Below are 13,411 nucleotides of genomic sequence, written 5' to 3'. Positions count from 1 at the left end.
GTCTAATATGGAGTTGCGCGTTTATTCTGACCTATTAACGGGCGCAAATCCTGTGTTTTATTCTGGTCGGCGTCGGAAAAAATTTGTAGCAATTTGGCACAAAAATAAAGATCCAGAATTCATAGAGATTACACAGTCTTTATTGGCATATCTTCCAAGCTGGTTTACAAAATCGTTCGTTGTTATTTTGCTTCTTATATTTTTTCTAATTTACATGTGGTTTGTGGGAGCAAGATTTCACTCATTTGTTCTTGAATTGGCAAGAACATTCAATGCTACAATTAATATCAACGGAAGAACTGATTCGGATTTGAGTTTTGATGACTTAGATATAAATATCAATATGAATGCTGGTGAGTGAAATCAGTATTAATGAAGTTTCATTGGTAATTTTGAAGCTATTTTTGCTGATTGCACTTCAAAATATGTAAATGTAGGAACATGCGTTTTCTTTATAAATTATCACTGAGTTTCATTAATTAAACCTTTCAGAAAAATAAAAATAACCGTTGTAAAGATGACATTTTGATATATTTCAAATTGTGCTAATTTGTGCCAAAAAATGAACAAAATTTTCTGAACAAAATTTTCCATAACTTTTTATGAGATCAGTCAATAAACAAATAAATAGCGAACCGATGTTTGCATATGGTTAACTACAACTTCAAGAAAAATCCTTCTGAAGATAAGCCGATTTTTTAATTAAAATCAAAGTCAGCTCAAGAAGCGTTGCTTTAATTTTATTTTTCGATCTTGAGGTCTTTTTTTAAACCGCATGTTGTATTTTTAATTGTTCTCTAAGGGAAGCAAATATTGCAAACGTGTGTGTCTTTTAACGACTCGAAGAGGAGTACTAAAGTTTTTTAGCTAAAGTCATGGCTTGAAATTTGACTGCTGTTTTCCAACATTGACTCCTGTGTTCAAAAAATGGACTTTAAAAGTAGCTTAGTTTGTCATGTATAGTAATCAAAGTAATAGTATTTAAGGTTAAAGAGTCGTTTCGAGAATTTTTGAGCACATCCCTCCAACCTATCTAAACTACCCCCCCCCCCCCAACTACCCCGACCCCCCCCCCACACCTTCCCCCCTGGACACCTGCCCGCGCCCCACGCCACCTATCCCCATCAACTAAACCCAACTTTTGCCACACTTACCTATCCACATTGCTCAATAAAATTGAACACTATTGCCTTTTTATTCAAAACTTTCGCTTGATCGTTTTTGACTTAACGACTGACTTTTACGCCCTTGACTTTTTGCGTGATCTAACGTTCTCTCTCAATCGCAATTTCAAGCAGCTGAACTCAATTATCGGCATATTAAAATTAAAAGTCAAAGGATAAGTGCGCCAAAATTGGTGTCAATTTTTCACTTTAAATTTTCATAGTTGTAAATATTAACCTCTAGTGAGATTATTTGAAGCCTCCAATTGATTTTCGTAGTTCCATTTAGGCTATTCCCCTCCACTGAAGCCGGTTGCAATTTATTAGAGCTCCTCACTAGTCGTCCTGGAGCAATTCAAGTCGGTTATGTTTCAACTTGAATTTTTCTGATTTTTGACTGGTAACTCTTCATTGTGGATTAGAGTGGTAGAGCGTTTAAAATTTTTCTCTGTCTCCCACAAGCAAAGCGAAGAAGCGATACGAAGATTGAAGTAGTTATTGTAGTCGAGTGTGTCATATATTGTAAAATTATTGCTTTATCGTTTCGATTAACTTTTAGCTGTTTGAATTCTTGGTGTTTGCGGGACGCAAGTTGGTCTTCGCTGTACTCAATTGCGATAGTTCACAATCGATAGTCAAATAAAACGCGCTCAGTTTTTCAAATGAAACGCCGTCAAATTTAAAGTATCTTCTCTTCAAATCATACTAGTGGTCTATATAAAATCTAAGAGCATCATTTGTTGCGGCATTTGAGATCGAAATTGAGAACCTAAAAAATAATTTGCAAATAAAGCTCTCTTAGTCTCTTACGAAAAAAAATTAATGAGAACGAATAAGTAGATTGATTCCTGTCCCAGCTTTGAATTTCGCGATTTTTGTACAATTGAAAATTTTCCCTAGAAATGAGAAGCAGCTGTCCGAGGGAGATAGACTGACTCAAATCTCCTGTTGAAAATCCAGTGTTTGCCCCCTGTCTATTTTCAATTTAATGGTTTTGAATTCAATTCCGTAGACTTAGAATTTTGTGTCTTTCTTTCTTGCTTTATGGTGAATATTGCAAATGTTGCTCTTGCTCTTTTTTTCTAATTGACCTAGCAGTTGAGTTGTTCAAAGGGTGAAACAAATTGAAAAGAATGCATAGCCAGTAATGAATTTATTGCTTTTTTTATTTTTTAAAAACTTTTTGTCGTACCTCCAATATGCAATAGTTAGCAGCCTCTGGTAGCATTAATGGTTAAAAGGTCATTTCCAGAAATACCTGCTCTCCCACAATCCTCTCCTCCCTGCCTTCTCCATCTCACCTTATCCCCTCGCCAGCCACACCCCCTCTCCTAACCCCTCCCCATTCCATCCACGCATTTCCCTTTCCATCAGCCACCACTACCTCTCCCCCATGTCCCCGGCATTAATTTTACTGGAAATTCAGACAATTTTTTCGGCTTTTGACAATTTTTTAGAAGTATGTTGGAAAAATACCAGCTTAGTGGTTGCATATCATTTGCACCCCAGAAGCACGTACCATATTTTTACGTGAAGATTCATTATGTAATGGAAGGTGCTCTGTAACAGGAGGCGGAGCATAACGTACAGGGGGCGCAAACGGAAAAGATTTAATAGTGCGCCCCAATATTTGATAATTTGTTTATTATTTTAGATTTTTTTTCACTATTTTGGTTTTCCAAGTGACTTGATCACGTTTACCATTTTTACTTTTGCCTGATGTAAATTTCTCTCAATTTAATTTTACGCAGCTGAACTCAAATGGTTGTAGTGAAATGAAAATTGCGTTGAAATTGTCTTACTTTTCATTTTAAATCTTACTGGTGGCCTACATAAGCTTTAAAGCCCTTTTTGATCTTTTCCGTTTGTGCACCCCAGTACGCTATGTGCCCCCCAGTTACAAAGCACGTGTCATTACACAGTAAATCATTATGTAAAAATGTGGCACGTGCGTCAATAATATGCACCACTAACGGGAAAGATCCGCCCCTTTACATGTCTGTTTCCCCGCTATTACCCTCTCGCACTGCTGCAGCGAGCATCAATAGGGTTGATTTTCCGTAGGTTTTGTTGCTTATTTGCAAATGATTTTGTTTAGTAGAGAACATGTTTGCTACTTAAATAAAGAGTGCTGGAGTTTTACAGATTTTTGGATCTTTTCCGTTTGTGCCCCCCCCCCCCCCAGCTTAGTGGGTGCATGTTATTTGCGCACCCAGACGAACGTGCCATATTTTAACATAATGATTTACTATGTAATAGCACGTGCTCTGTAACGGGTGCGCATAACTTACTGGGGGGCACAAGCGGAAAAGATCCGATTTTTGACGCTATTTAAGTAAAAGTGCATTATTCTTAGGTGCAAATAGCTCACGAAGGCGCGGTTTTCGTCGAGATAATAAGTTCGAGTCGTAATCTTGTTCATTATAGTAATTGGTGATGACAGTCAAGCAACATGAAAACGTTCATTTGATTTCAATCGTTTTTATTAAATTAAATACATTTCAAACTTAATTTCAAATTTGATCAATTTAAGATTTACTAAGTTTATAGAAAAAGGCAATTTTGACTATAGCAGTCAAACAAAAATTGACCTAAAATTCAATTGGGTTCTTCTGGTTTTTCACTCTTTTGCTCTTTGTTCACTAAATTCGTGTTTTCATCCGGGGCGGTTTTGTGTCTGGGGCAATCGCATTTAGTTCTAATCAATCCAGTCGAATACAGGTATTTAAATGTAAAACAGGTTGATAACAGGATATAGATTCCCAAACAAACACAGCTAGCGTGAAATTCAACCGTTTCGTAAAGGATTCCTCCAAAAATAACGGGTCCAATTGTTCCTCCGAACGCAAACTGGGCGTTGATCACACCTGAGATTAGGGTTCCTACTGGGGTTTCACCTCGCCGAGTACACTCGAAGAATAAAAGGGTAAATGTTGGGGTTATACACGTCATTGCGGAACCGCCAGCTATTAGCAACAGCAACGCGTATATTTCAAAGTTCTTCTCGAAGGGCTCGGATCTGGTTATAGTTCCAAGGAGTAACAGAGATCCAGCTAAGGCAACTCCGGCAATCGGAACTGGAATGAAGTTGTGTCGGTCGGCGTAATATGTTGCTAAAGGCACTGTGAACAGATATGCAAGGCCCACAACTGTTAAAAGGACAGTAGTTTCGAAATCTGACATGTTCATGTATTCGTGGAATTCAACCGACAGAACTGAAATGAAAGATTTGATTAGATAAAACTGCTTTGATCGTTAGGTACTGCTACTGTTTTAAAATGTCAATTTTGTTACTTTTACCCAGTAATAAATTGCTGAATGATTATTCAGTCAATGCTATTCCGACTAAGGTGAGTAGATTAGTTGCATCCTTCACAAAGATTATCGCCTTAATGGTCATCGGTACTTAAGAAGCGTAGTAATATTCTTGTACGACTGGGTCTTGGATGATGTCTTATACCCAAAACGGGTATAAGGCAGACGGATTGGGTTGCGGACAGGGTCCAGACCCAACAGAGTTTGACCTCACTGGGCCAGACCGAACAGACCCTAGTCAGACAGACTGAAATGTGTAAAGCACCCTTAAAGATTAGTTATTACGCATTTCAGGTTTTGGGCCGAAAACCGAAATATTGGAATTGGGTAGGCCGAATGTTGGGCATGCGTGAAACGGAAAACAACGAGCTTAGGGTATGAGCCAGACCAAACAGAACAGAATTGGGTGGTCAGAGTGGGTTTGTGGGTGCAAATGCTCGCATATCAAGATCTTATTATTGCAAACTTAAGTCATCAATATCATTGCCGCCAACTATTGCCAGGCAAAATAACCTAAGTGAGGTATGAGAAATAGGAACCATATGATCCGGTCAAATATTGGCCTTGAGTAGATGCTTCAGAGCAAGTTAAATATGATTCGAAATTGTGAGCTGCTTGTGTGTCGTGAAGCGTTCATTAATCGATCGAAAGTCCAGAAGGTGCAGAAATGTGCAAGTATGATTGGGTGACCAGACCGTCTGTTCAATTACTCGGAATGACATCCCACCAAAAGATGGTATGTTGAATCATATCACAGTTCTGCCAGCTTAGCTTATGTTGACGTAGATAGTAAAATATTTGACTGCTCATTTTAGCTGTTGTGAACTATTTTCTGCGTTGTTTATGCACTGATAATGATTTTTATAATTTAATAGATAATTTAATAAAGATCTATAAAATAATTATTTGTATGTGACTACTCTTCTCAGGCTGTTTGAGGAAACAGTTTTTGTAGATAATTTGGGTTACAACTACTTTGAGTGCGCAAATGTTACCTGTTTCAGTGTATCCAATCATAGAAGTTGCAGCCAACATGGTCAGAGTCAGTAACTGAACTGGAGCACTCAAGTAGTACTTCAGAAATTCATCCACACCGCTTTTTTCCACCTCTGCAACATCCCCCGTCTTTTCTTTCCCTTGTACTTCCTTTTTGGGTTCCCCTTGATCTGCTTTAGCCTCATCTCCATCTTTTGCTTCAGACCCTTTCACTGGTTCCGGTTTTGTTTCCTTGGCACCCTTGTTGTCTTCGTTTTCCTCGGATTCATGTTTGGGAATTGGTACCAGGAAGAACGAGATCAAAGCTATGGTCTGTAGTCCAGCTATAAATATGAATGGGTAGGCGTATCCAGCGAGGAAGTAGAGTCCGATGCTGAGACTGGGTCCCAGTACTACCCCCATTACCACTCCCAGTTCAGTGATGCCACTGATGATGGCTTCGTTATCTGGCATGTACTCCATCAGAAGTGGCAGACCTGAAGTCACAATATCACCTCAAATTGGGAAAAGATTGTTCTTTTTTAAAATAAGTTAAATAAAAAATCCACAGACAATCGCTCGATCCAAATTTTTCGGCGCAAAATTGTGTAAGAGTATAATTTTTTATCAGTCCACCCTAAATTACAGTCTTTGCAAAGACAGTGTGATTTTTTTAAAAATTACACTCTTACACTCTTTTCCCCGATAAATAGGAGTGAAGTACGCATTACACCCTAGTCCACGTTAATTAGAGGTGTATTAAGGGTGAAACCTCGGCTCGGGCTGAATTCGTGCTCAACCCGAATGTTTGTCCTCAATCGACACTTCTCGGACTTTTGTTTGATTCAAGATGGTAGTCTCAAATTCTTTTCGAAAAAATTTTTTTTTCAAGCGTTATTTGCCTCACCTTATCAATGTCGTTAACATGTATAACGTAATAAGCCGATATGATCAAGTTTTTCATGTTGCAAATTTGAAATCTACTTGATCGAAGAAAAAAAAACGGTTGTATTGAAAATTTGACATTTCACTGTTAGAAATGAAACCGACTAAAAAACAGCATAACATTATCATGATTGACGAGATGAAAACTATCATTAAATCGGCCTAGCTTACTTCAATCTAATGATATGGCAATATTGCCCAATTACCACGATTGATTTAACTTTAAAAATTGATATTTCTGAAGTCTTGTGGCAATTCTCCACATACCTATAATTATGGGCTGCTGCAATCTTGCTTACGGCTACTTCGTGGCTGTCACAGCATGTGCAGAAACAATAAAATGTTGAACAGGGATGTGTTTAAAGAAAGAAGGCAGCCTTACAAACATAGCTTTGCATTTTTTTGCTTTGCTTGAATAAAAAAACGGCTATAAATTATTGAAACAACCGCTCTTTGTGGCCGTTTAGGGATTTTTCAACAGTTGAGGCCTCGACTAAACCATACTTCTGACAAAAATCCCCTATAATTTTAAAGCGTATCGACTCACTCGATGAAGGAGTAGTTAGATATTTAAAGGAAGTTCCTTTTTCAGAAAAAGAATATCGAATTGACAACAAACTTAGTAATCGAATTCATGCCTTTTTTTAATGTAGAGACAGAAAGATGGAAAAGGGCAGCAATACACTAGAATCGTAGATACGTACTGCAAACGTTTTTTCAAAAGTGTTTTCATATTGAGAAAACTGTTTTGCGACTATCCTTCTAAGACTTTGTGAGGGACGTTTTGGTTAATGACACCAAAATTTTGTGTCAAATGTTGACCAAAATAATTATTACGTGCAAACTCAATATGCGCTGATAATTTAGTCATGGTTGATAGGATAACCGCGTTAGAGGCATGGTGATGGACAATGGGCTGCAATTTTTTGCATGACGCTGCCTTGGGTATTTCTAATTACTTTTAATCAATGCAGCTTCCTGTGATTACATTATCGATGAAAAGCAACATAAGAGAAATGTTTAGGGGTATTTTACAACAAAAGTGCATGCAGTTGTCCAGTTGAAACAAATTGCAGTGTGATGCATTCGATTTATCGTCCTTTCGATCAGCCTGATATCTAAATCTTGGTATATAGGGGCAAACTAAGATGGCAGAAATCGTGTTTCGCATACATTCAGTGAGCAGCGACGGCATTTTCAATACATAGATACTTGATGTAATTCTCCTAGTTTATAAAACAATTTTAATTTCTTTCCGGAACAGGTTTCAACAATACATCTATTAGGTGTTTCAATCATATGTGTAAATAAATGTAAAAAATGAGGTTATGCGCGTATTATTCCGTAGACTAAATTATTGTATTGTATGCGCTAAAAAAATTTATTTTTAGGAGTAAAAACTTCATTTGATAATCAATTGTAAAAATGGCTCTTAAGCTCCTTTTCTTGCAAACAAAAGTGTTTTTTTAAAGAAAAAACAATTGTTAGTTAAAAATTCAGCAATTTGGTATAGTTTGTTTGTACTTTGTACTAAGTCACATTGTCGAAAAACATGGGTTTTTTTTCAATTAAACAACACGCATTATCAAAGATCAATATGTTGATTGACTTCGAATCATCTTATGAAGTGCAAATGCCAATTTCACGTGGTTGCTGTCTACTTGTAATCTTTTCAACTCTTTAAAATACCTATCAGATTTTTTAACAAATAATTTAGGTTCGGTATTATATCGTTCACAATAACGCAATTCAAAACAATACTTTGGGACATGATAAATCTCACCTAGTGCTACAAAAAGTTCTGAGGACTTTTGCAATATCCTTGACTGATAATCTGAAGTTGATAATTTGTTTCGTATATTTGAGTTTTAGCAAGAAAATTATAAAATTTTGCCATCTTGCCTTTATTTCATTTAGCTTAATTTTGAACACCTTCACTGAGCAAATTTAGTGACATTAAAAGCAACAATTGAAAATGAACGGCCACGTAAAAGTTCTTTTTGCTTGCTTCGTTTTTGAAGAAATCATCAATTTCTGAGAAATAGTTAGGTGGGCTGAAGTTGAGCTATCTTGTTTTAGACAATATGAATAATTTGATATTTCACTTCTTCAATGTCATCACAATCGGTTGTTACATCTATTACATATAAAACGCAGGGTGCGAATTTTTCAAGGTAGACGTGGTATCTAACGGAGAGCTTTGCTAAATTCTTATGGTGATTTTCATGTTTTGCTACCCATTTAACGTGAAACTGAAATCAAATAATTAATAAAGATTTTTCTGAAGCTAGAATTGTTTCAACAAACAATCATTTTTTGAGGGACAGAAGGAAACGCAGGAAAATTTATGTCAACGATTTGCTGGCTTTCCGCTTATAAAGTAAAGTTTTCTATCAATTTCTCTGCAATTTGTTGCTCTAATTACCGATTGTAAAACTGCCATTTTTTCCTTTTCTTGAAAATCCCGCTCAGCAGAAAACAAATCTATAATCATAAATTTCTTAGAAACTTTGAAATTTCTTAGAAACTCAGATTAAATCATCTTGCTTCTGAGAACTCTACGGTCATGCCGATCCACATCACTACATCTCCCCATATTAAAGATTTGACAAATAAACGTCGAAGAATGCAACTAACTGCAAATAATTTTTTCAAAATTTAGTCAATCATTACATTAAACCAATGGCTTTTGCACCCGAAGACATTAACAAAGCCGGCTGTTAAATTGTACCAGAACCAATTAGACAATATCAATTCAAATCGGAAATCATTTGTTTTCTTTTAAAGTTCTTATTTACTGAAATGAGGATGAAACAAAAATTATAAATTTTTGTTGAATTTGAGGCAAAGAATCAAATTGCTTTGCACTTTTCTCTCTAGTTGTTAGATTTATCATTCGTCATTAAAATTGACGTATTTTTCAAGCTTGTTGTCATCTTTTTCAATGTGATCTTTTACGAAGTAAAGAAGTCAAAAATTTTTTATTCAACTTAATTAGTTCATGAGCTGTAATAATATAGAAACAGCTGTAATAATATGGAAATATGAGTTTCCTCTATCCTTTTGAGAATATCTCCGTTTTTAAGACATGATATCTGTTTCAATTCCTTTTGCAGTCTTGCTAAGAGTAGCAAATGAGCTTGTTATTCCGTAAAGAATCATATATGGCCTTGTAGAATTTTTTCAGCGCCCATTTTGTTGGATAAGAGAGTTATCCTTCGGTTTTTGCATTACTCTATTTGAAAATTTTGTATTAAAAACCATATAAGTTGGAGGAAAGTTTATCTGTGGTTTCACAATTACACCGTTAACCAAAAGGCAAACCTGAAATTGCTCTGGCTAACTTTGCGTTTGTGGAAACTGGTTACGTTCCATTGCGGTATATTAGGGAGGGTGAAAACGCAAAGTTGTCAAAATCCGTTTTTGCGGAACTCAAGCTACAAAAAACCCATCTGCAAAAAGTGATTTTCCCAGATCTGTGCGACTCTCAAAATGACGTCAAAAGAATGATGGTTGAACAAGTATAATTTTAATTGTTCTTGCTTCATTTTTTTCCATTTTGGAGTTTTTAAAAACCTTGTGGCAACTTTTATTTTGTTAAAAATATATATTTGAGCCTCCCAGCTGTGTTTATACAGCTGCCTCCTTTTTCTTTAAGGTAACTTCCTGCAAAATGCCTTTACTTGATTGATTTTACAAAGTGTAAATTGAACTGCGTTTTCGAATTTCACTTCTTTGCAGTATTGTGTTTCGTGTCCTCAACTTTTTTTTTATTGTTTAGCTGGCAGGGCAGCGCTACTGATCGCACAATAGCGTTACAGTATTTGGGCTTAATATCAGGTACTCGGCTCTCTATCGATTCACAATCTCCCCAAAAACTTCGACAAATAGCTGACAGCAAAATTCATTCTGTAAACTATGGGGTTTACGTTCGATTTAATTTCTTTTGTGTAAGTTACATTGCATGTGGCGATAAGTTTTATATAATCTAATTTTCAAACAAATAAAACAAAAACGTCGAAATTAACCGTTAAAGGAAAAGTAATGTGAACGCTTTGGCACATTGGATCAAAAATTTTGATACGTGCAAAGAGCATTTCTAATTTTATGTCTCAGATTATAGTGTAGTAATCTAATTGGAGCATTTATTTGCTTTTTCTATTACAAACTTATACAGTAAAGTGCCTGTTTTTTTACAGATTACGCAATAATGTTGCGTCTTTCATTTTCTCCGTTAGAATGTCAATGCTTTGCAGTTTTCATCTATTGAAAGCTAATTCCTCTAAATTCCAGACAACTGACAATAGTACTTAAAGAAATCCAAATAGAATATTGTGAGTTTTTCGTAAAATGCAATTAGTTGAATTCCATGATGAACATATTTCTAGCGGAACTCAATTTACTGCTTTTCACTGATTACTGGCAAACTTCTAACCACTTTCTTGTCAGTTTCTAGAATTTAGAGCTTTTTTTCCAGTCGACTCAAATAAATTCGAAGGAAATCCAATTATTACAGAACATATCTGCAACAACAGGCAGGCTACCATGTAACTTCGATATTTGAGCAATTTCTTTTGGTAACGAGTGTAGTTCTTTTCAAAAAAATAAATGTTGAATTTCATAGCATTAACCTAATAGTGAATGTTGAAATTCATTAAATAAAAAATTAAGACAAAATTTATTTTTGACAACATTTTAACTCGATCACCTTTTGTAGCTGGATCAACGAAAATTATTTTGCTCAATTTTTAATATCCCCTCGGCCCCATATATTATCATAAAATTCGGCTTCATCTAATTAAAGTGAAGTCATTGACAAATGAAAAGGGACCAAGACCAACAATGAGACCTGGATGTTTTTACCTGCTATCCATGAAGATGAAAAAGCACAGCCTTCAATTAGCCGAATGAACAAACACATGTTCACGTATACAACATCGTCATCAACTTTATAAGTGAACGCAAACACAGCATTGCATAAGATACTCCCGATACTCCCGAGCACAAAATATTTAACATAATTTGAGGAATTTATTAAATAGGGAAACAGAAGTAAACTTGAGAAGAAAATTGCGACGTCGTCTTGACCGACTATGACCCCTGTGAAATAACTTGGGATTCCCCGATCTTCCTCGGAAACTATGGAAACGACAGGGGCTACCGCCGCTATCGTAGCACCCTGACAAAAATAAACTAAGGAAGCGAATATTAATTTTCCATACTGACGCCATTTTTTAACTGACGCCATTTTTGTAATTTTCTATTAACAATTTAAAATTTTTCTAAAAAAACTATTAATTTTTGGCTTATTTTGTTGTTTTCTCATAAATAGGAGAGTAATTCCCCGACCCTAACAGACAAGCAATAATAAAACATCATAATGAAACTATAATTTTCCATGTACAGTATTACTGAAAAAAGAACTGAATATAATAGACTTGGATTGAAAAGGTGGTTATGTAGTTCAGGCCATTTAACTAATTTCTAAGTTCAACTATTTTATCTATTTTGCGTCGAATTCTAATGTTGGTCAAAAAGCTGTTTTCAACACTGTATCATAACTTCCATGTAAAACTTTCTTTACCATTTATGTAATGTTAGCCTTATTATAACCAGTACTAACTAGTTAACCAAAGCCGCAAGCTGACACAGGTTTATGGTTGAGGGAATTTCTTTTTTCCGATTCAACTTTGCCGAGCTGTGATTTTAATATGTCCACATTTATTGCGCTAAACTTTGTTTTTTAACGCATCATAGATTACAAATAGTCTAAAACAACATCTAAGATTTTGAAAGTTGAGTTAAATAGCTTCCGTATGAAATTGGAAATCGAATTTTGTTTATGCATTTAGCTTAAGTTTTCCATTTTCGGAAGAGATAAAACTCTTTTAGCACAAAAAATGGAGTGTTACAAAATTCATGGTTTCTAATCGGGGTTGAAACGAGTTCTGTTTATGCAACTAAAACATTTTCAAAAAGAACCCCCCCCCCCCCCCCAAAAAAAAAATATATTACGTTAGAAAAAAATTGCAGCGCATTTTCATTTTTAAATCTATCGTATATATCTCTAAGAAAGAACAATGATACTTTTAGCTCAGAAAAGAGAAGAACGGTGAGAAGGAAACAAATTGACAAAAATATAAATGCAAGAATCCAGATCTACACTACCGGTTGTATTCAAAAGCTAGCGAGAACCCGGTTCGAAGTTTTGTCGAAAAAATTAATGCAAGAATTACAGCGAACAGCTGAGAAAAAAGCATATATTTCACTGCATTGTACCGGTTTCTGTTAGCGGTGATAGCAGTGAAAGCGGTGAATTTTGTAAGACTTTCCATTTTTAACGGTCAAAGATTTTCTCAGCTCAAAAACGCAAATTATCACATTTTGTCACTGCATTTGTAGCAAATCTTACATTTTCAGCGATTTATATAATTGACAAACCGAACCGGGAACCAATACGAACGAAACTTCTTGTAAAAACTAGGTCCATTTTTTCAGTACCATATAACGCATTGTGATAGTTCATTAAAACGAAATCTTCAAAATTGACATTATTGAATTGCTGACCAACGAATTTTACATATTATTGAGTACACAGTTATATTCATGTTTAAATTGTAGCGACAAAATGCCCAATGCCAAAACACTCAAATTATACCGAATATTTTACCTCATTGCCAAATTTATAAGGAAGAAAAGTTAGCTTAATAATGCATAAGTGAAATAAAATTTAAGGAAACATAGTAAATGAGATAAAAAATTCTGCAAGTTTTAAAAGTGCGACTGGTTACGTTAGAATTACTAATCCCGTATTATGGTTATAATACTTTTGAGAATTATTTGGAACACCCATTTGAGCAAAAAAATTTCTTTGCGTGAATGTTTTTTGCAAGAGGGCTAAGAATTTTTAGCATCACATGCTGGCAAGTATCACTAATTAAAAAATACCATGGTGATACAACCACAGTATTAAAAATGGACAAAATTTTCGTAATTAAAATTCATCAACAAAA

General features: G+C 35.3%; 1 protein-coding gene across 1 annotated transcript; it reads right to left on the bottom strand.

Annotated features, from left to right (window-relative positions):
- Positions 1 to 3,628: 3,628 nt before the first annotated feature.
- LOC142352845 (MFS-type transporter SLC18B1-like) lies at positions 3,629 to 12,032 on the bottom strand. Its single transcript, XM_075404997.1, has 3 exons — positions 11,262 to 12,032; positions 5,474 to 5,950; positions 3,629 to 4,378 (listed from the first exon to the last, which is right to left on the bottom strand). Exons 1-3 carry the CDS (start codon positions 11,644 to 11,646, stop codon positions 3,762 to 3,764), a joined length of 1,479 nt encoding a protein of 492 aa, XP_075261112.1. The 5' UTR covers positions 11,647 to 12,032; the 3' UTR covers positions 3,629 to 3,761.
- Between the last annotated feature and the right edge of the window lie 1,379 nt (positions 12,033 to 13,411).

Source organism: Convolutriloba macropyga, chromosome 14 (assembly GCF_964194025.1).
Source record: "Convolutriloba macropyga chromosome 14, txConMacr16.3, whole genome shotgun sequence".
Classification (NCBI taxonomy): domain Eukaryota; kingdom Metazoa; phylum Xenacoelomorpha; order Acoela; family Convolutidae; genus Convolutriloba; species Convolutriloba macropyga.
Note: the sequence above shows the minus strand (reverse complement) of the source record. Positions and strands in the feature narration are given on the sequence as shown.